At 44.7% G+C, this 19,728-nt stretch overlaps 1 protein-coding gene across 1 annotated transcript in view; it reads right to left on the reverse strand.

The window, feature by feature from the left end:
• Positions 1–19,728, reverse strand: part of SLC38A8 (solute carrier family 38 member 8) — a 57,994-nt gene that overhangs the window by 15,752 nt on the left and 22,514 nt on the right. Inside the window, exons 4-6 of the mRNA XM_073659320.1 lie at positions 9,217–9,318; positions 7,226–7,283; positions 6,599–6,713 (exon numbers count right to left, since the gene is read on the reverse strand). Coding sequence (XP_073515421.1) covers positions 6,599–6,713; positions 7,226–7,283; positions 9,217–9,318 — 275 coding nt within the window. The remainder of the gene's footprint in view (positions 1–6,598; positions 6,714–7,225; positions 7,284–9,216; positions 9,319–19,728) is intronic.

A 19,728-nucleotide genomic window follows, 5' to 3' on the forward strand; every position in this document is an offset into this window, starting at 1 on the left:
AGGGCTTATTTTTTGCACGCCGAGCTGACGTTTTTAGTGATACTATTTTGGGGTAGATACGATGTTTTGATCGCCAGTTATTACATTTTATTGCAATGTTGCATTGACCAAAAAAAACCTTAATTCTGGCGTTTGGAGTTTTTTTTTTCTCGTTACACCGTTTACCGATTGGATTAATTCTTTATTTATATTGATAGATCGGGCGATTCTGAACACTGCGATACCAAATATGTGTATGTGGGGTTTATTTTTTATTATTTTATTTTGAATGGGGCAAAAGGGGGTGATTAAAAAAAAAAAAAAAAAAATTTTTTAAACATTTTTAAAAACACATACAATATATATATATATATATATATATATATATTACATTACACTTTTTGCATGCTTATATAGTTTTCATATGAGACTAGAAGCAGCAACTGTCTGATAGCCTCTGCTACATAGAGGTGATGAGCAGATCACCTCTATGTAGCAGAAATGCTCCTGTGCTATGAGCGCCGACCACTAGGCGGCGCTCATAGCGATCTTTACATGACAACCACTGGGGTCTGCTGCAGACCCAGGGTTGTCATGCCCACCCATCAGTGACCCGCGATCACGTGATGGGGTCACCGATGGGTGGGGTAAGTGACACGCTTCCGGCGCAGCTCTGTTAAATGCCGCTGTCAGATTGACAGCGGCATCTAACTGGTTAACAGCTGCGGGTGGATCGCGATTCCACCCGCGGCTGTTGCGGGCACATGTCAGCTGTAAGAATCAACTGACATGTGCTCGGTTCAGTGCGTTCCGGAGCCCTCACTGAACCGGGGGTGATGGCCTGGGGTGTACTAATACGTTCCAGGCCAGAAAGGGGTTAAAATGAGCTCTGAAGGCAGATTCTCCGGGAGATCTACAGTATGTCTGGCCCATTGATCTTAATAGTTCATTTACATATAAGAACAATGTGGATTTCTCTGGAATAAGACATCAGATATGAAGGTACCATTTTATCCAGCTTCCTATGACCTACATGCCCACATAGATGGCTGAGAAGGGTCGATCCTACTGACAGATTCCCTTTAACCCCTTCCCGACCCGTGTCACACCGTTTGTGACATGGAAAACAGTTCGTTCCCGACCCATGTCACAGCGTCTGTGACATGGAGGGAAAGAGCCCCTGCAGCGCCTGCGAGCGGGGTCACTCAGGTGTCACAGTTGCTGATGCAACTAGACAACCTGAAGTTGACCCCAGGGGGGGTGGATTAACCCCCCCGTGCCTGGGACCCCTCCGATTGGTAGTTTCATTTTCACTTTTAGTGAAACTGCCAATCGGAATGAATGAAACATTTCACCAATGAAAATTGGTGAAATATTTCAATCTGGGCATAGCCTGATGCTTACAGCATCAGCCATTGGCTGGGGGGAGTGTCACCTCTGTCCCCTCCCCCCCAGATCTGATTGAGGCTAGTGTCCATGTGACGCTAGCCCTCCAATCAGATGCGGAGGAGGAAATTTAAATGGCTAACCAAATTCCTCAGCTTCTATCCTGTCCGTGGATGCTGAGGAGATTGGTTAGCCGCCGCCGACGTCGACCCCAGACCCGCCAGAGACCCGCCAGCAACCCCCGCCAGAGACCCGCCAGCGACCCTCGCCGCCAGCAACCCCCGCTTCCTGCGATCCGCTGCTGCCCGCGATCCCCTGCCGCCCCACATTGCTGCCGCCGGTAATTGTTTCTCCCCTTGTCTCACTCCAGCCCCCACTTAGCCCCCGACCCCCCCCTCCATCCCCTACCACCCCCCACCCCTCCACCCCAGCCCAATTTCCTACCGCTCCCTCCGCTCTCTCCCACGTCTTCATCCACCGGCTGCTGCTCTCCTTCTGACAGCCGGTGGTCTCCTGCGCCTGTGATCACAACACCATCCCCCAGTCCCAGGGATCACAACACCATCCCCCAGTCCCAGGGATCTCACCCCCCCCCAGGGATCTCACCCCCCCCCAGGGATCTCACCCCCCCCCAGGGATCTCACCCCCCCCAGTGATCTCACCCCCCCAGTGATCACCAGCCCCCCCCCGCCATCGGAGTGATCACCCCCCCTGCTGCCTGCCGGCTCCTACCCCCCTTTCTGCCCAGTGATTACTGCTGGCTCTTCCATCTCCTCAACTCCCTCCTGCGCCCCGTATGCCTGAGCGCGCCCCCTCCTGCGCCCCGTACGCCTGAGCGCGCCCCCTCCTGCGCCCCGTGCGCCTGACTGCGCCCCCTCCTGCGCCCCGTGCGCCTGACTGCGCCCCCTCCTGCGCCTGACTGCGCCCCCTCCTGCGCCTGACTGCGCCCCCTCCTGCGCCCCGTGCGCCCCCTCCTGCGCCCCGTGCGCCCCCTCCTGCGCCCCCTCCTGTGCCCTGTGCGCCTGACTGTGCCCCCTCCTGTGCCCCGTGCGCCTGACTGTGCCCCCTCCTGTGCCCCGTGCGCCTGACCGTGCCCCCTCCTGCGCCCCGTGCGCCTGACCGCCCCCACACGTGATTTACACCAAGCACTCACACATACACACGTACACTCATACTAATAATAAAGTTTAGATTTTTTTTTCCCCACAGCACACAAAATGTCCCGCCCGTCCCGCCCTAGGGCGTACTCAGCTGAGGAGGCATATTCATTTATTGCCTCCGAAGCTGATAGTGAGGGAGAGGACCCCACGTTCCTCTATTCCTCTCATTCTTCCTCCTCCAGTGACACCGAGTCGGCACCAAGACGACGTCAGAGGTCAAGGCATCGTCCGGAGGCCGTGGAAGAAGACCCACAGCCATCTGAAAGTAACCCTCAACCTGGTGCTAGTCACGCCCAACCTAGCACCAGTGCCCCGGTGTGGACCCCCGTCCCTGAAAATTACGCTCCGCGGATTCCTGATTTCCTTCCCCAATCAGGAATCCAGTTTGAGACCGCAAACCTCAGGGAAATAGACTTTTTCAAAGTCTATTTCTCTGAGGCCATTGTCAGTCTCATGGTGGAGCAGACTAACATTTACGCCCAACAATTTTTGTCTGCAAACCCAAATTCAATGTTTTCTACTTGGAGTCCCGTTGACTCAGTAGAAATGTTAAAATATTGGGGACTGGTACTTCACATGGGGATTGTGAATAAACCAGAAATCCGTCAATACTGGAGTACCGATATTTTATATCAAACTCCAGTGTTCGGAATGGTGATGACCCGCAAAAGATTTGAGGTCATTCACAAATTTTTACATTTCAGGGATAACACGGACAGCCTTCCCCGCGATGACCCGAATTTTGACAGACTGTTCAAAATTCGTCCGGTCATAGAACACTTCAGCAAGAAGTTTGCTGAAGTGTACGTTCCCCAAAGGGAAATTTCTGTGGATGAATCCCTCATCCACTTCAAAGGGAGGCTTCAATTCCGACAATACCTGCCCAGTAAGAGGGCCAGGTACGGAATAAAGCTCTACAAGCTGTGCGAAAGTGCCTCAGGGTACACTCACAGCTTTAGAGTTTACGAAGGAAAGGATTCGAGGATTCAGTCCCCAGAATGTCCACCTGCTCTGAAGGTAAGTGGGAAAATAGTGTGGGATTTGATCCGCCCACTGCTTGATAAAGGTTACCATCTATACGTTGATAACTTTTATACAAGCATTCCCCTATTTCAGTCCCTCTCTGCCAGAGCTACCGCCGCTTGCGGTACTGTGCGCAGAACCCAGAGGGGTCTCCCTTTGACGCTAATTGAGCAGGTTTTCCCAAAGGGTGAGAGCCGAGCTCATTTGTAGCGGCAACATGGTTGTGGTGAAGTACAAAGACAAAAGGGACGTCTTTTTCTTGACCACAATCCATGGTCCCGGCACCACGGCCACCAACGTTAGAGGTACCCCAGCACCGGTCCGCAAACCGGACTGTGCCCTGGGGTACAACAAGCACATGGGGGGAGTTGATCTTTCTGATCAAGTCCTCCAGCCCTACAGTGCGATGAGGAAGGCGAAAGTCTGGTATAAAAAACTGGCCGTGCACATCGTTCAAATGGCACTGTATAACGCATACGTGCTGTCACGATGTGCAGGCCAGACCACCAACACCTTCCTCAACTTCCAGGAGGCGGTGATAAAGGCCCTGATTTTTAGAAGCGAAGAAGAAGCGGGCCCCAGCACCCCTGGAACTCGAGTCTCCCGTGTGGTACCAGGGCAACATTTTCCTGGTGAGGTCACGGTAAGAAAAAGGTGCCGGGTCTGCCATAAAAGGGGGATAAGAAAGGTCACCCGTTTCCAATGTGAAACGTGTCCTGATAAACCGGGACTGTGTTTGAATGAATGTTTCAAAATTCATCACATGTCCCCGGACTAAACACATCCTGACCTTCCCTACAGAACTCACCCACACTAGCATGACATACAAAACATCACGCACACACACAACACACACCAACCTATGTCAGGTTGGTGTGTGTGTTGTAGTGTATGTGAGGTTGTTTGTGTGTGTGTGTGGTGTATACACCACACACCAAACTCACATACACTACATCTAGATAAGTTCCCTGGGGGGTCTAGTTTCCAAAATAGGGTCACTTGTGGGGGAGCTTCAATGTTTACACACAGGGGCTCTCTAAACGCAACATGGTTCCAATTTGTTAGCGGACACCATGTCGTGTTTGGACAGCCCCTGTGTGCCGAAACATTGGAGCTCCCCCACAAGTCACCCCATTTTGGAAACTAGAACCCCCAAGGCACCTATCTAGATGCATAGTGAGCACTTGGAACCCCCAGGTGCTTCACAAATTAATCCGTAAAAATGAAAAAGTATTTTTTTTCCACTTTTTCATTTTTATGAATCAATTTGTGAAGCACCTGGGGGTTCCAAGTGCTCACTATGCATCTAGATAGGTGCCTTGGGCGGTCTAGTTTCCAAAATGGGGTCACTTATGGGGGAGCTCCAATGTTTAGGCACACAGGAGCTCTTTAAACGCAACATGGTGTACGCTAACAATTTCGGCTCAAATTGTTAGCGGACACCATGTTGCGTTTGGAGAGGCCCTGTGTGCCTAAACATTGGAGCTCCCCCACAAGTGACCCCATTTTGGAAACTAGACCCCCCAAGGCACCTATCTAGATGCATAGTGAGCACTTGGAACCCCCAGGTGCTTCACAAATTAATCCGTAAAAATGAAAAAGTATTTTTTTTCCACTTTTTCATTTTTACGAATCAATTTGTGAAGCACCTGGGGGTTCCAAGTGCTCACTATGCATCTAGATAGGTGCCTTGGGGGGTCTAGTTTCCAAAATGGGGTCACTTATGGGGGAGCTCCAATGTTTACACACACAGGGGCTCTCCAAACGCAACATGGTTCCAATTTGTTAGCGGACACCATGTCGTGTTTGGACAGCCCCTGTGTGCCTAAACATTGGAGCTCCCCCACAAGTGACCCCATTTTGGAAACTAGACCCCCCAAGGCACCTATCTAGATGCATAGTGAGCACTTGGAACCCCCAGGTGCTTCACAAATTAATCTGTAAAAATTAAAAATACTTTTTTTTTTTTTTTACAAAAAATTTCTTTTAGCCTATTTTTTTTAATTTTCACATAGGTAACAGGATAAAATGCATCCTAAAATTTGTTGGTCAATTTCACCTGAGTACACCGATACCTCATATGTGGTCATAAACCACTGTTTGGGCGCATGGCAGGGCTCAGAAGGGAAGGAGCGCAATTTGACTTTTGGAGCTAATTTTCCAATCAAAAAGTGAAATGGCGCTCCTTCCCTTCTGAGCCCTGTCGTGTGCCCAAACAGTGGTTTATGACCACATATGAGGTATTGGTTTACTCAGGAGAAAATGCCCAACAAATTTTAGGATGCAATTTACCCTGTTACCCATGTGAAAATTAAAAAATTTAGGCTAGAAAAAAAATTTTGTTAGAAAAATTAAAATGTTCATTTTTTTCTTCCATGTTGCTTTAGTTCCTGTGATGCACCTGAAGGGTAAATAATCTTCATGAATGTAGTTTTGAGTAGCTTGAGGGGTGCAGTTTTTGGAATGGTGTCACTTTTGGGTGTTTTCTGTCATGTACACCCCTCAAAGGGACTTCAAATGTGATGTGGTCACTAAAAAAAATGGCTTTGCAAATTTTTCTGGAAAAAAGAAAATTTGCTGATGAACTTTGAACCCTTTTAACTTCCTACCAAAAATTTTTTTTTTTCCAAAATTGTGCTGATGTAAAGTAGACATGTGGGAAATGTTATTTATTAACTATTTTGTGTCACATCACTCTCTAGTTTAGCAGAATAAAAATTCAAAATTTGAAAATTGCAAAATTTTCAAAATTTTTCCCATATTTTTGATTTTTTCACAAATAAACGCAAATATTATCGACCTAAATTTAATACTAACATGAAGCCCAATATGTCACGAAAAAACAATCTCAGAATCGCTAGGATCCGTTGAAGTGTTCCATAGTTTTTACTTCGTAAAGGGACACTGGTCAGAATTGACAAAAATGCCAAGGTCTTTAGGGTCAAAATAGGCTGGGTCCTGAAGGGGTTAAGGGTACATCTGTATATCACCATGCTAGTGCCCAATGCCATCACATGGATATCTCTACATTAATGATATTTTTTCTCTACCTGTTAGAGAGTAAATGAGCAGACAGATCAGCATGGACAGCACGGACACTGCAACCCAGTTTGATAGACATTTGTTCTTCATACTGCTATAAATGGTTATACAAGCTTCATGGCACTAAAAGATGAAGACACAGAACATTACTTAAGGATACGTCCATAAGGGGATGAATTGCTGCTGTACAGTTATTATACAAGACACAAGAGAGAAAGCCATGGAGTCAAGCCAACATTAAAATTGTGCAGATTATGGTGTAAATTTTTCTGCTGATTTCCTATGGAAAGGACAAAAATCAAGCATGTTGCTTCCATGCTTGCTTTTACTGGTCTACTGGTCCTCTGCTCGTCTGGCCAACCTTGAGGTCACGTAGGAGAAGATGTCCCAGGAGGACAAGTTGTAGAGCGACTGGCAGGAGAGCAGGCAATCACTGGCTGAAGCAGTCACATATCATTGATGGAGCAGGAAGAACATAGCCAGTGGGGAACCATGGAAGGGCCATTACGAATGACACATGGGATTTTTTCTCTCTTTTTTTTAAATAGCATTGTAATATTTTTTTTTCCCCCTAGAACATGGAATAAGACAAGGACATTTTGATTTATTTTATTCCTTAAATATCAGCAAATTACCTGAAAGCCAAAGCAGATAGTTGGTATCACACTAAACATCGAAGCCAATGTAGATGCACTGAAAGAGCGAAACAAAGCAGGTCATAAAGAAGTCACAGTTCACTACCTTGAGTTTGCTTTGTAGTGTTTCTTTGAAGCATCGGTAGACCTCAATCACTTCTCTGTACTTTTGTCACTAGCAGACAACCCAGAAGCTAAAGGCCCCCAAACATATTCCATATCAGTGGGTTTGGCCAACAGTAATGTGTATGGGAACGCCAGCCAAATGATTGTCAGAAGAAAGGTCATTCGTGCATTTCTAATTTCAGACTGGCCATCACATTTTTCTCCTGGACATAAGCTGCAGGCAGAGATGTTTGTTGGGGACTCCTCAGAGACCACAGGAGCGTTCCTGTGTATGGGAGAGACGACCAAGATGGCGGCCAGTAGTAGAATCAGCCAAAGCATCATTTGGCCGACAGTCATCTAATGAGTATGGTCGCTTAAGACAAATCCTGCCAGGAAATATTGGGTGTAACCACTATGGCAGCAGGGGGCGCTGCAGCTAATGATCACAGAGGATGATGGGTATCACGTTTTTCACTCGCTACCACACTTTGGCTTGTCTGACAGCTCATAATGTCACATAATTAAATCAGGACGGCAATGTTTGTCCAGTGCAAATATTCATTACTTCATTATTGATTATTGCTAAACACAGTCAGGATTAATCAAATCACAAGAAGAAAAAGAGAAGGCTATGATCTGTAAGGTGTGATCTGCAGGAGTCCCATTGTTAGCAAAGTACACACCGACATCAATAAATTGATGCCTTTGAAGCCCATATGGATTGCAAATGCCAGAGAACATGTGCTGAATAAAGTATAAAGACTTAGAATCTCCGGATTTTTAATCTCAGCTGACATATGGGAATAGATTATCTGATGGTTTAAGATTTGCAATCCATCATTAAATGTTCATACATTACAGGTATTAAAACAGTCTTCTGTGGAGTTCGTTTTTAACCCTTACGTGCTGCCTTTGTGATCTGAATGCATGTATCCTTCTCTTTACATTGTGTGCAGATTATATAGCAGAGTACATTTCTTATATTAAATCATGTGATCGTCATTGGTTGAGATAAAAGGTGACTTGGAAGAAAAACTGCTATTTTATGCCTTTTGGGGAACTTTACTTACAGGTCAGGGAATTGCATATTTAGCACTTTGCTAATATTTTTCTTAAAGGTGAATACCTGCCTTTTAGGCTAAATTCCCACTAAGCAAAAGTGCTGGGGATTTTCTGCTGTGTATTTGCGTGCTGAAAATGTGCTGCATTTTTACCCTGCCAGCATCGCAGGCACATGCTGCAGAAAATGTTCTTCTTATGCCAACCTACATGTATTTGGTCCCTTTCCTTCTTTAGATCTTGTGGTATCAGTTGTAGTTTGACGCCAAATTCTTAAAAATGGCGTACGCGATTCATGAATTTGGAGCAAAGTCAAAAATTGTCTTTGATTCAGTTTCGAATTGTATTTGTTAATTTTTAGCACCAGAAGTCTCACTTTTGGTAACATGGTGCAAAAAAATGCCCCAAAAAATGGCCACTCAAAATACACCAGGGGCAACTAGAATGGACTAGCGCCAAATTTTGCGACCATTTAAAAAGTCACAATTAATGAATCTGGTGAAAAATATCTGAATCAATAAACTTCGCCCACAAAGAATACAAAAAAAAAAAAAAAACACAACACGACAATCACAGATAAATTAGACTTGATAAGGGTGCAGATGAATTGGTGCAAACAAATTAAGACAAAAAAAAAAAAAACAAGCACAAGGGTAATGAATTGGCCGTAGATTGTCAAAATAGTGTGTGTGTATATTATATACAAAGTGGTAATTCTGCTTGGTGGAATGAACTAAGCCGGTGACCTGGTCAGATGAATCACACGTTCTTTTATCATGTGGGCGTCTGGGGTTTACGTAGGAGGTTCTGATCCATATACTCACTTAGAGGAATATTCTCGTTTATGGAGGATGTTATGCTCGGTCAGGTAAAACTTCACAATGATCACCACAGTCAGGTAACAAGCAGCCAACGTTCCAAGAATACTGCAGGGAGAAAGACCAGAACTATCAGAGTCAAATATTATTCCCAATAAATGTTGCTGATTTTTTGGGGAACTCTTGATTTCAAGCTTCTAGAGCATAATTCTAGCCGTAGGCAATATACAAAGATTAACCAGGACGTTACAACCACATGACTTATATTGTGTCACCCACCAGCTCTGAGACATTGAGGCCTGAACTGCATAAGATCTCTGAAAGAGTCTGCTGGTATGGACCCAAGACATTATAGTGGATTCCAGCTTTCAGCAGAGTCGTTAGCATTTAGACATTGTGAAAGAATTAAAGGAGTTATCCAGGACTTTAAAAAAAAAAAAGGGGGCCCCAAGAACTAACAGGCAGGTAATTGCCAACTACCTGTCTGTTCTGTCCACTGACCATCTCTGCTGGTTTAGAGCGGTCACAGACCACTTCTGCCATAGATTCTGCTGACATCATGTGGACAGAGCAGCTGCTTCTCTTCCACTCTGCTCTGTTGATGACTTCGACAGTCATGCTGATTGACAGCCAGCTCCCCACTGTCTAACTGTGGGAAGCCAGCATGATGCCATCTTTCACACCCAGTCGCCAGAGCAGCCCAAAAGAAAAGCCTCTCTGCTGACGTGAATGAGCTGGATCGCTGTCAGAAGCGGTCTGTGACTGCTCTGAGCTGGAGCAACTGCCTGTCAGTCCTTAAGCCCACAGTAAAAAAGTAAAATAGTCAAGGAAAACCCCTTCAACTGTTTACTTGAGACATGCAGCAATCATTATATTCATCATTGGGACATGAAATTTACAGGAGAAACAACTAAGAGGTCATACAGTACAGACTAAAAAAAGTAACAGTTCACAGTGCCATCTGCTCAAGATAGGCCCCATCCCTGCATAAGCCTGTAGCTGTTGTATACTCACACACTCCTGCTAAAGAGCCCAGGCTTAGGGCAGGTGCAGACGACAGTGTATTCTCTCATTCAAGAGAATCAGTTTGTTCAGAATGTGATTTGCATAATTGACCCGATTCTCTCATATGAGAAGATGGAGAATTTTTTTTTTCCCTCCATCTTCTCCATTGTGTCAGTGAGTGGATATCAGACTGTGCTCAGATGTTATCCAAGTGCAGTCTTATTTCCACACACTCATTGACTTGCATGGCCAAGTGCGAACCGAATATCGGATCCAACTTGGGCATGCTGTGATTTTTTTTTCCTTAGACCAGCTCGGTTGGAGGAAAAGATCTGACATGTGCACTGCCCCATAGAATAATATTGGTGTGTGAGATCTGATGTTTTGTTGGATTGCACTCGGAATGAAAATACAGTCAACCTGGCCTTAATCCGATAGCCCCAGCTTCCTCATTAGTCTGGAGAGTCTCTGCAATTAATGGCTTAGAAAAGAGATCCACAATCACGTCTTCTATTGGGCAGTACTGTTAGTTCTTGAAAATCCCTTGGAAAATGGAGCTTCCCATCAATATGATTGGATCTTGAGTTAACACTTTCCATCCACGGTGGTCTTAAAAGATCTTTGTAGGTACAATTCATTGTTGACCCGAATCCTTTATAAAGGTAATCTGTCTTGTCTAGAAATGCCATTTACCTTTAGCCAGGGCTACCAACTTAACGTTTTATTTTTTCTGAATAGCTTAAAAAAAAAAAACACGATTTTTTTTTTTTTTTTTATGGACAGGGCAAAAAACTGCCCCATTATGTACGGTCAAGGAAATTCTAGACAGTTGGCAACCCTGCCTTTAGCTATAATGGTAATCTGCAGGCAATAGGCAATCACGTCTAGCCGGCTTCCTCAATGCTTCCCTCTTCCACCGCTTCAAAAACCAATTCTGCTCACTTAGGCACTTTCAGACAGACTAGTGTAAGCATAGGCACTCGGAGTGGTCAGCCTTTGGAACAGAAGGCTAGCCTCACTCCACATGTGCATTCATGAGACTTAGGCACTCTTTGGCCTCTTGAGAGGACTAGCAGAGCTGCAGCAGCTAAAATGGAGAATTTATCAAAACTCCAGTAGGCAGCCGAAGTAAGTGACATTATTGGAATCGGGGTCTCTACTCCTACAGTCATGGCCAAAAGTTGAGAATGACACCAAAATTATATTTTCACATGATCTGCTGGCCTCTGGTTTTTATTAGTGTTTGTCTGATCTTTATATCACATTCAGAAATATAATTGCAATCATATTATGAGTACCAATAGGTTATATTGACAGTTAGAATGAGTTAATGCAGCAAGTCAATATTTGCAGTGTTGCCCCTTCTTCTTCAAGACCTCTGTAATTCTCCCTGGCATGCTCTCAATCAACTTTTGGACCAAATCCTGACTGATAGCAGTCCATTCTTGCATAATCAATGCTTGCATTTTGCCAGAATTTGTTGGCTTTTGTTTGTCCACCCGTCTCTTGATGATTGACCACAAGTTCTCAATGGGATTAAGATCTGGGGAGTTTCCAGGCCATGGACCCAAAATCTCTAGGTTTTGTTCCATGAGCCATTTAGTTATCACCTTTGCTTTATGGCAAGGTGCGCCATCATGCTGGAAAAGGCATTGTTGGGTGCCAAAATGCTCTTGGACGGTTGGGAGAAGTTGCTCTTGGAGGACATTCTGGTACCATTCTTTATTCATGGCTGTGTTTTTAGGCAAGACTGAGTGAGCCGATTCCCTTGGCTGAGAAGCAACCCCACACATGAATGGTTTCAGGATGCTTTACAGTTGGCATGAGACAAGACTGGTGGTAGCGCTCACCTCTTCTCCGAATAAGCTGTTTTCCAGATGTCCCAAACAATCGAAAAGGGGATTCATCAGAGAAAAGGACTTTGCCCCAGTCCTCAGCAGTCCACTCCCTGTACCTTTTGCAGAATATCAGTCGGTCCCTGATGTTTTTTCTGGAGAGAAGTGGCTTCTTTGCTGTCCTCCTTGAAACCAGCCCTTGCTCAAAGAGTCTCCGCCTCACAGTGCGTGCAGAAGCACTCACACCAGCCTGCTGCCATTCCTGAGCAAGCTCGGCACTGCTGGTAGTCCGATCCCGCAGCTGAAACAGTTTTAAGATACGGTCCTGGCGCTTGCTGGTCTTTCTTGGGCGCCCTGGAGCCTTTTTGACAACAATGGAAGCTCTCTCCTTGAAGGTCTTGATGATGCGATAGATTGTTGACTGAGGTGCAATCTTTGTAGCTGCGATACTCTTCCCTGTTAGGCCATTTTTGTGCAGTGCAATTGTAGCACCCTGAGGATTCGGCTGCTACAGGGGTATTACACCTCAAGCCAGAGGTGTGATATTCCACTCCCGGGTAAGGATGGAGTGTGGGACTGAGCTCAGTAGGCTGCATACACTACATACATCCCATTTCCGGGGGACAGACCGACGGTACTCCCACCAGTTTATGTGCAGGTACGATAGTGTCTGTCCCTGGCTGGAGTGGGAGGGGGGTGGAACATCCCAGTAGTGTAGGGGCAGATAGGGGGAGCAGTCTGGGTAATGCTAGGAGCTCATTGGGTGCTGGTCACCTGAGCTCACACATAGAGGGAGTATATAAGGTGGGAACCATCTTAGATCAGGGTCAGACAGGCAGACAGCTACTAGTCAGTCTGTTGTAGAGGGTCAAGCAGTCCTGAAAGAAGAGAGAGAGGAGTCAGAAGGACCCAGAGGGGAAGAAGAGGGAACCCCAAGAGCCCAAATACAAGCAACAGGGTGAAGGGTTGGCACAAGGGTACCGGATCCCAAGCTGGTGGAGGGCACTAATCCTCAGCCAGAGACCGGAGGTTGTGGGCAGGATCTGCCACGACCCCCCACTAAATCCACCAGGAAGGCAGACCAAGTATAGGGTCAGGGAACCCAGAAGAGGTGTACCCACCAAGAGACCCGAGGGAGCCGGACATAGGTGGATCCCTGGTGGGGAAGGCCAGAGAAAAGGAACGTCAGAAAGGGAGCTCAGGAACACGCTCCAGAATTACCTGGGGGTTGGCCGAGTCCAGGACCTGGTGGACGCAGCACGGCTCGGGCGGTCACTCAAGGCCGGACTGACCAGAACAACAGCAGTAAGTAAAAACACCCTGAACTGCACAGCCCGACTCGGAGTCTTATTGCTATCCTCACTGCACCACCACAACCACCACCCTCTACAACTGACCCCCTGAGGCTATACCCCTCCCGTTGGGGGTTATACTACCAGAAGCTGCACACACACCACCAGCCTCAGCGGACCCTGCTGCAGCGGCGGCCGTATTGACCGCAAATCAACGGGTGGCGTAGTCGACACTAAAGAACATCCAGCAACATCTGTAGGACTGCCACACACTGAGCTTGACACCCTGGGCACGGACCGGGTCACCGCCACTCGGAGACTACAACCCCCATCTGATTCCGGCTCCGGGTATCCCCCAAACAACACTGGCCCAGGGGGCGCGTCACAATGATGGCTGCACGTGTTTCTTTAGAGATAACCATGGTTAACCAGCCTCCTTTTAAAGTGTCCAGTGATGTCATTCTTACTTAATCATGACTGATCGCCAGCCCTGTCCTCATCAACACCCACACCTGTGTTAATGGATCAATCACTAAAACGATGTTAGCTGCTCCTTTTAAGGCAGGACTGCAATGATGTTGAAATGTGTTTTTGGGGTTAAAGTTCATTTTCTGGGCAAATATTGACTTTGCAAGTACAGTAATTGCTGTTAAGCTGATCACTCTGACATTCAGGAGTATATGCAAATTGCCATTACAAAAAATGAAGCAGTAAACTTTGGAAAAATTACTATTTGTCTCATTCTCAATACTTTTGGCCATGACTGTACATTATGCTGCACGCAGATTAGGTGACAATAATCTGGTGACCGATTCCTTCAAGTGATCTGTCACTCCTCCTGACGTGGCCGTTTTAGTAAATGCCTGTATTCACCATAATAAAACAACGATAGATCATTATTCAGAACGTTGCAATGTGCTGTTCCTTAGTCATTCCTTATAGAAATGTAAGATTACATTGACAACCGAGAGTTAGCACAAACTCTGGCGCAGTTCGCTCCGACTGGACATTATCTCCGGAGTGGGAATTCAATTTACCAAGTTTCCAGTAGTAAAAGTAACAGTTGTGTAAAAAAAAATAATAATAATTGAGAAATACAAGTTTACACTTTTACTTACCAAACTAAGAAGTCAGGAGATTGCTGACAGATCGTGCATGCGATATTAAAAGGTATATATACCCCTAGCCTCACTTATTTCTGAATTCCAAGAGCTGTAAAGTTGTAAGTAAAAATTATAGATTCGTTCTAAAAACCTGATTAGATCACCTCCTTGATAGCTAGTTTAATAAATTAAATATTCCCCGTCCCACCCACTAGAATAATCCTTTAATTCCCTGGTGGATCACGGTGTCATGTGTGTGTAATGTATGGCATTATTAGAGCACCAAGAACACATCACGTGTCCTTCCCCATCATGTCGCAGTGAGACAAGACCATGGCTGCAATATCCGACACCTTTTGCCTTGGTCATTGGGAAGTAATGTGGGATGAGGTGCATGGACCTGAAATTACATGTGACAGCTCAGTCGCAGGCTTGTCGGCTTGCATTTCTTTATATGCTTTTGATATGATATATTAAAAACTGATGGGACTGTAATTGAAAACCTAAAATATCCAGATATGTAATGTATTACTGCTGAACAAAACCCCGAGATGTAACCTGAAATACCATTATAGACACTCGTTCATGCATGTGACAAGAGTATGCCGCAGAGGTCTGAACATAATGGACTCTAGGGAACAAAAGTATGAATAAGGAATTGTAATGTTCCCATAAAATGTGAGATACCTAGAAAATAAGCCCAAAATCCTCCACCTGGATCAAACCTCTGCATTAAATCAGGACACGTGGAAGTCCCTTAAAAGGGATGTGTAACCAGGAAGTGACATTGTGTCCAATGGATAAAAAAAATAAATAAACAATTTTTACAGACCACAATTATTAATTAAAATACAAAATTAGTAATTAATTTTGCATTTTTATACCGGCCACTCGGGTTTTTTTTTTTTTTTCACCATCTGCCTGTTTAAGGAAACAACCCATGTACATTAGTCACAATGGTTGGATTATAACTATCTTTTGTACTGAAGCATCTAATGAGCGTGTGCAAAGTGTTACACGCACGCCGCTAGGTTCAGATAGGGGCGAGACCGGTTTCGTGAATTTGTTGGAATCCTGGGGGAACCATTACTCAGGGCGACCATAGACCATGTGCTGAAGCTTCTCTCAGGCACAGGATAGATTCAGTTGCTGACCAGACACATCTGACAAGAGTCTTTCAACAATTTAACAGTGGAATTTAATCTGAAGCGCGGCCAGTGCAATTCAGGGATATTACAGCAACAATCTTCATTACAGTACAATAGAGCAGGTACAGTAACGTCAGTCTCTTCAGTAGCATAATTCAGCATAGATTAGATCTCTTAGCAGCACACTTTTATGCATACACAACCACAGGATTTTCCTTCACAAGGACACAATAGTGCACAGCATTCTTTATCCTGCATGGAGATGGAGGGAGCGGAGGGTTTGATGAGGGAGATGATCCCTGTGACACAATTCCTTCCAGTCCTTATCTTCCTTCCCGATAATACTCTGGACTGTTAGTTCACGGAGTTCATCTGACCTGTGCTTAGTTTCTCTCCTGATCTGAATCCTGTTCAGTTGCCTTCTGTCAGATACAGATAACACACCACCTTTCTCTTCAGCCAGACTACAACAACAAGTTCCCCACAATCCCCCTATGGCTCTGCTAAAACACTCCCTGTCTCCTGTGACTGTGTTAACCCCTCTAGTTGCTGTATGCTTCTGAAGCACAACACTTCCTGTCTCTTGTGACTGTTAACTCATAGTTGCTGGATGCTTCTGAAGCACAACACTTCCTGTCTCTTGTGACTGTTAACTCATAGTTGCTGGATGCTTTTGAAGCAACAGCACTACTTCTGCATGTCACAAAAGGTTAGCTGTGACATCACCTATTGTGATTGGTGGCTCCTGTGTGATCCAGCTGTATACAGGTTTTACCTGTCATTGTAATCCTGCCTCTGATGGTAAGGAAACTGCTGAAAATTGTCCCTGAAAGGACGAGCAATACGATACTAAAAAGCCCATGTGGCTATTGTAAAAATTGCAAGATTACTAATTTAGCTATTTAATAAAGAACCTTTTAATAGAAAAAAAATCAAAAATGAAAAAAATGTAACACAAAAACACAACTTAACCCCTTTCTGACCTGGGGTGTATTAGTATGCCCCAGGTCATCACCCCCAGTTCAGCATGGGCTCCGGCACTGAGCCCGCGCTGAAACGGGTACATGTCAGCTGATTTATACAGCTGACATGTGCCCGCAACAGCCTCGGGTGGAATCGCGATCCACCCGGGGCTGTTAACCAGTTAAATGCCACTGTCAATCTGACAGCAGCATTTAACATCGCCGAGCCGAAAGTGTGGCATTAGCCCCCCCCTCCCCATCAGTGACCCTGTCACATGATCGCGGGTCACCTATGGGTGGGCATGACAACCCGGGATCCGCAGCAGACCCCAGTGGCTGTAAATGTCTCGATTGCTAGGAATGCCGCCCAGTGGTCGGCGCTCATAGCAAGTGAGCAAATCTGCTGCATACCGACAGACAGACAGTTAGCCGCCTATCTGCAGCAGATTTGATCAGACAACTGCTGCTTCTAGTCTCCTATGGAGACTATTGAAGTAAGCAAAAAGTGTAAAAAAAAAAAGTTTTTAAAAATATATAAAAAACAAACAAAAAAATGTATATAAAAGTTTAAATCACCCCCCTTTAAACCCATTCAAAATAAAATAAAAAAAACCCACATACACATATTTGGCATCGCCGCGTTCAGAATCGCCCGATCAATCAATATAAAAAAAAATAATTAATCCGATCGGTAAAAGGCGTAACGAGAAAAATTCTAAACTCCAGAATTACGTTTTTTTTGGTCGTCGCAACATTTCAATAAAATGCAATAACGGGCGATCAAAACATCGGATCTACCCCAAAATGGTATCAATAAAAACGTCAGCTCGGCTCGCGAAAAATAAGCCCTCACCCGGCCCCAGATCCCTAAAACTTTGGGGGTTTTTACCACTTAAATAAAAAAGAACCTATACGTGTTTGGTGTCTACAAACTCCTGCCATTACGATTCCCCAGGTCATTGGGTCAGTTTTAGCATTCAGCGAACGTGGTAAAAAAAATAAATAAATAAATAAAAATAAAAAATTAACTGTGGAATTGCACTTTTTTTGCAATTTCACCTCACTTGGATTTTTTTCCCCCCGTTTTCCAGTACACGGTATGGTAAAACCAGTGATAGCGTTTAAAAGTACAACTTGTCCCGCAAAAAATAAGCCCTCACATGGCCATATTGACCAAAAAATAAAAAGGCTATGGCTCTAGGAAGAAGGGGAGCAAGAGTCCAATTACGCAAAAATAGAAAATCCCAAGGTCATTAAGGGGTTAAACAATCTTTTTCTGATGATTGATTCCCTTTAAAAAGGGGTTGCCTATCACTGGACAACCCCTTATTAATGAGCTGAGGGAGAGGAGAAAAAGTAAATTAAAAAAAAAAAAAAAAAAGAAAAAGGGGGGATAGTTTCCTGGTCCCCTGCCAGTAACAGCCAGCAGGAGCACTGAGCCACTGATAGCCTGCAGCGGTCACAGGTGCGGTACACAGCAAAGAGGAGCAGCACCTATTGGAAGCGGAGGTTGTTTTATCATCACTTCCCTGAAACCATTGATAAAGGTGGTCCAGTAGTTGACAACCCCTTTAAATTATGTTCAGACATGGTGGATTTATGGTGCAGATTTTGTACCACAAATCTGCAGCAAGTTACTAGCATGCTCAGCTATAAAGTGAAAGGAGAGCAGAGCATGCTTTACCATCTCTGTATTGGTGACGGGAGACAGGAGTCAGTTCTCGAGGTACAGGGGACCCACATCATACATTTATGATGCAACCTTTGGATATCCCATGAATGGCAGGGATGGCAATATCAGGAATATAATGGCTTTCTCATTTAACCTTTTGCAGGCACAGCATTGTTATTGCCAAGTGACACTTCTCTCCACATCCCTATAGTGCTCTGCCTGTGTTACCAGTCTTTACTTTACCTCTGGCATTCTATTCATGCAGCAGAGATGACAGGGGGCCTTCTATTCTGCTCACCCCTTTTCAAAGAGCCAGATCGGCTTGGCTGGTTTTTAATATTATACATTTTTTTATTAAATTTCACCTAAACATTGTTTTGTGGGATAATTTGAAAATCAGATACAAACCAAAGAGTACAGCAGCACATGGGGCACGCCGAGATACACAACAACATTGAGTATAAACTGCATTACTGACATATAGAGTAGACTTCTAAAAACAAGGTACTTCGTGCACAAATTGGACAATGCGTGTGTCTGCCCACCAGTCACGACAATGCATACCTTTCTTTGACATGGCTTTATTACATATATCTAGTCTAGAAGTTTAAAGGGCGGGTAGGATCCGGCACTATTTAAAAGAAGCCTCAGTGCTGGATCTTACCGGTCCTTTGAATGTAATAAAATTCATATATTTAAGGAAACTGCATCGCCATCTAGTGGACACAGTTGGATAAGCAGTGTTATGTTATAAAATGTCCAAGTTCCCTGAGTAAAATAAGAAAAGCATAGACTCGCCTCCCGCACTGGTGCCGTACTAGCTGGGTTGGCGCCAAGTCTCCCAGCACTCGAGTCACATTGTTATGTCACTGATCGGCTGCTGCCTTTACCATTTTGGAGTTTTGAATGGCACCAAAAGAGGTGAATACAAGCTTTACTCATTTTTACTTGGGGGACACTTAAGATTAAGAATCTTGTGTTCGAAACGCATCAGTGTGCACACTTGATGCATAGCGCTTTTTAATATGGATTGATTTTAAAATAATTCAATAAATGTTTTTAATCTACAACTAATTTTTTTGGGACCGATGGTGCTGGATTTCCTCTTTTGCTTTTCTTGAATTTTTTTATCGTAGGTACACTTCAACTGTGAGAGACAGAATCTAAAAATAAAAATCAGAAAATCACAATGCATGTTTTTTAATTAACCCCTTAAGCCCCGGAGCATTTTCCGTTTTTGCATTTTCGTTTTTGCTCCCCTTGTTCCCAGAGCCATAGCGTTTTTATTTTTTGTTCAATATGGCCAAAAGTGCAATACCACAGTTGTTTTTTATTTATTTTTTTTACCACGTTCACTGAATGCTAAAACTCACCTGCCTTTCTTATTCTACAGGTCATTACGAGTTCGTAGACACCAAACATGTATAGGTTCTTTTATATTTAAGTGGTGAAAAAAAAAAAAAATAGCGCCATTTTCTAAGACCCGTAGCGTCTCCATTTT

Source organism: Phyllobates terribilis, unplaced genomic scaffold, assembly GCF_046119375.1.
Source record: "Phyllobates terribilis strain yellow unplaced genomic scaffold, ASM4611937v1 Scaffold_13__5_contigs__length_258822181, whole genome shotgun sequence".
In the NCBI taxonomy this organism is placed as follows: domain Eukaryota; kingdom Metazoa; phylum Chordata; class Amphibia; order Anura; family Dendrobatidae; genus Phyllobates; species Phyllobates terribilis.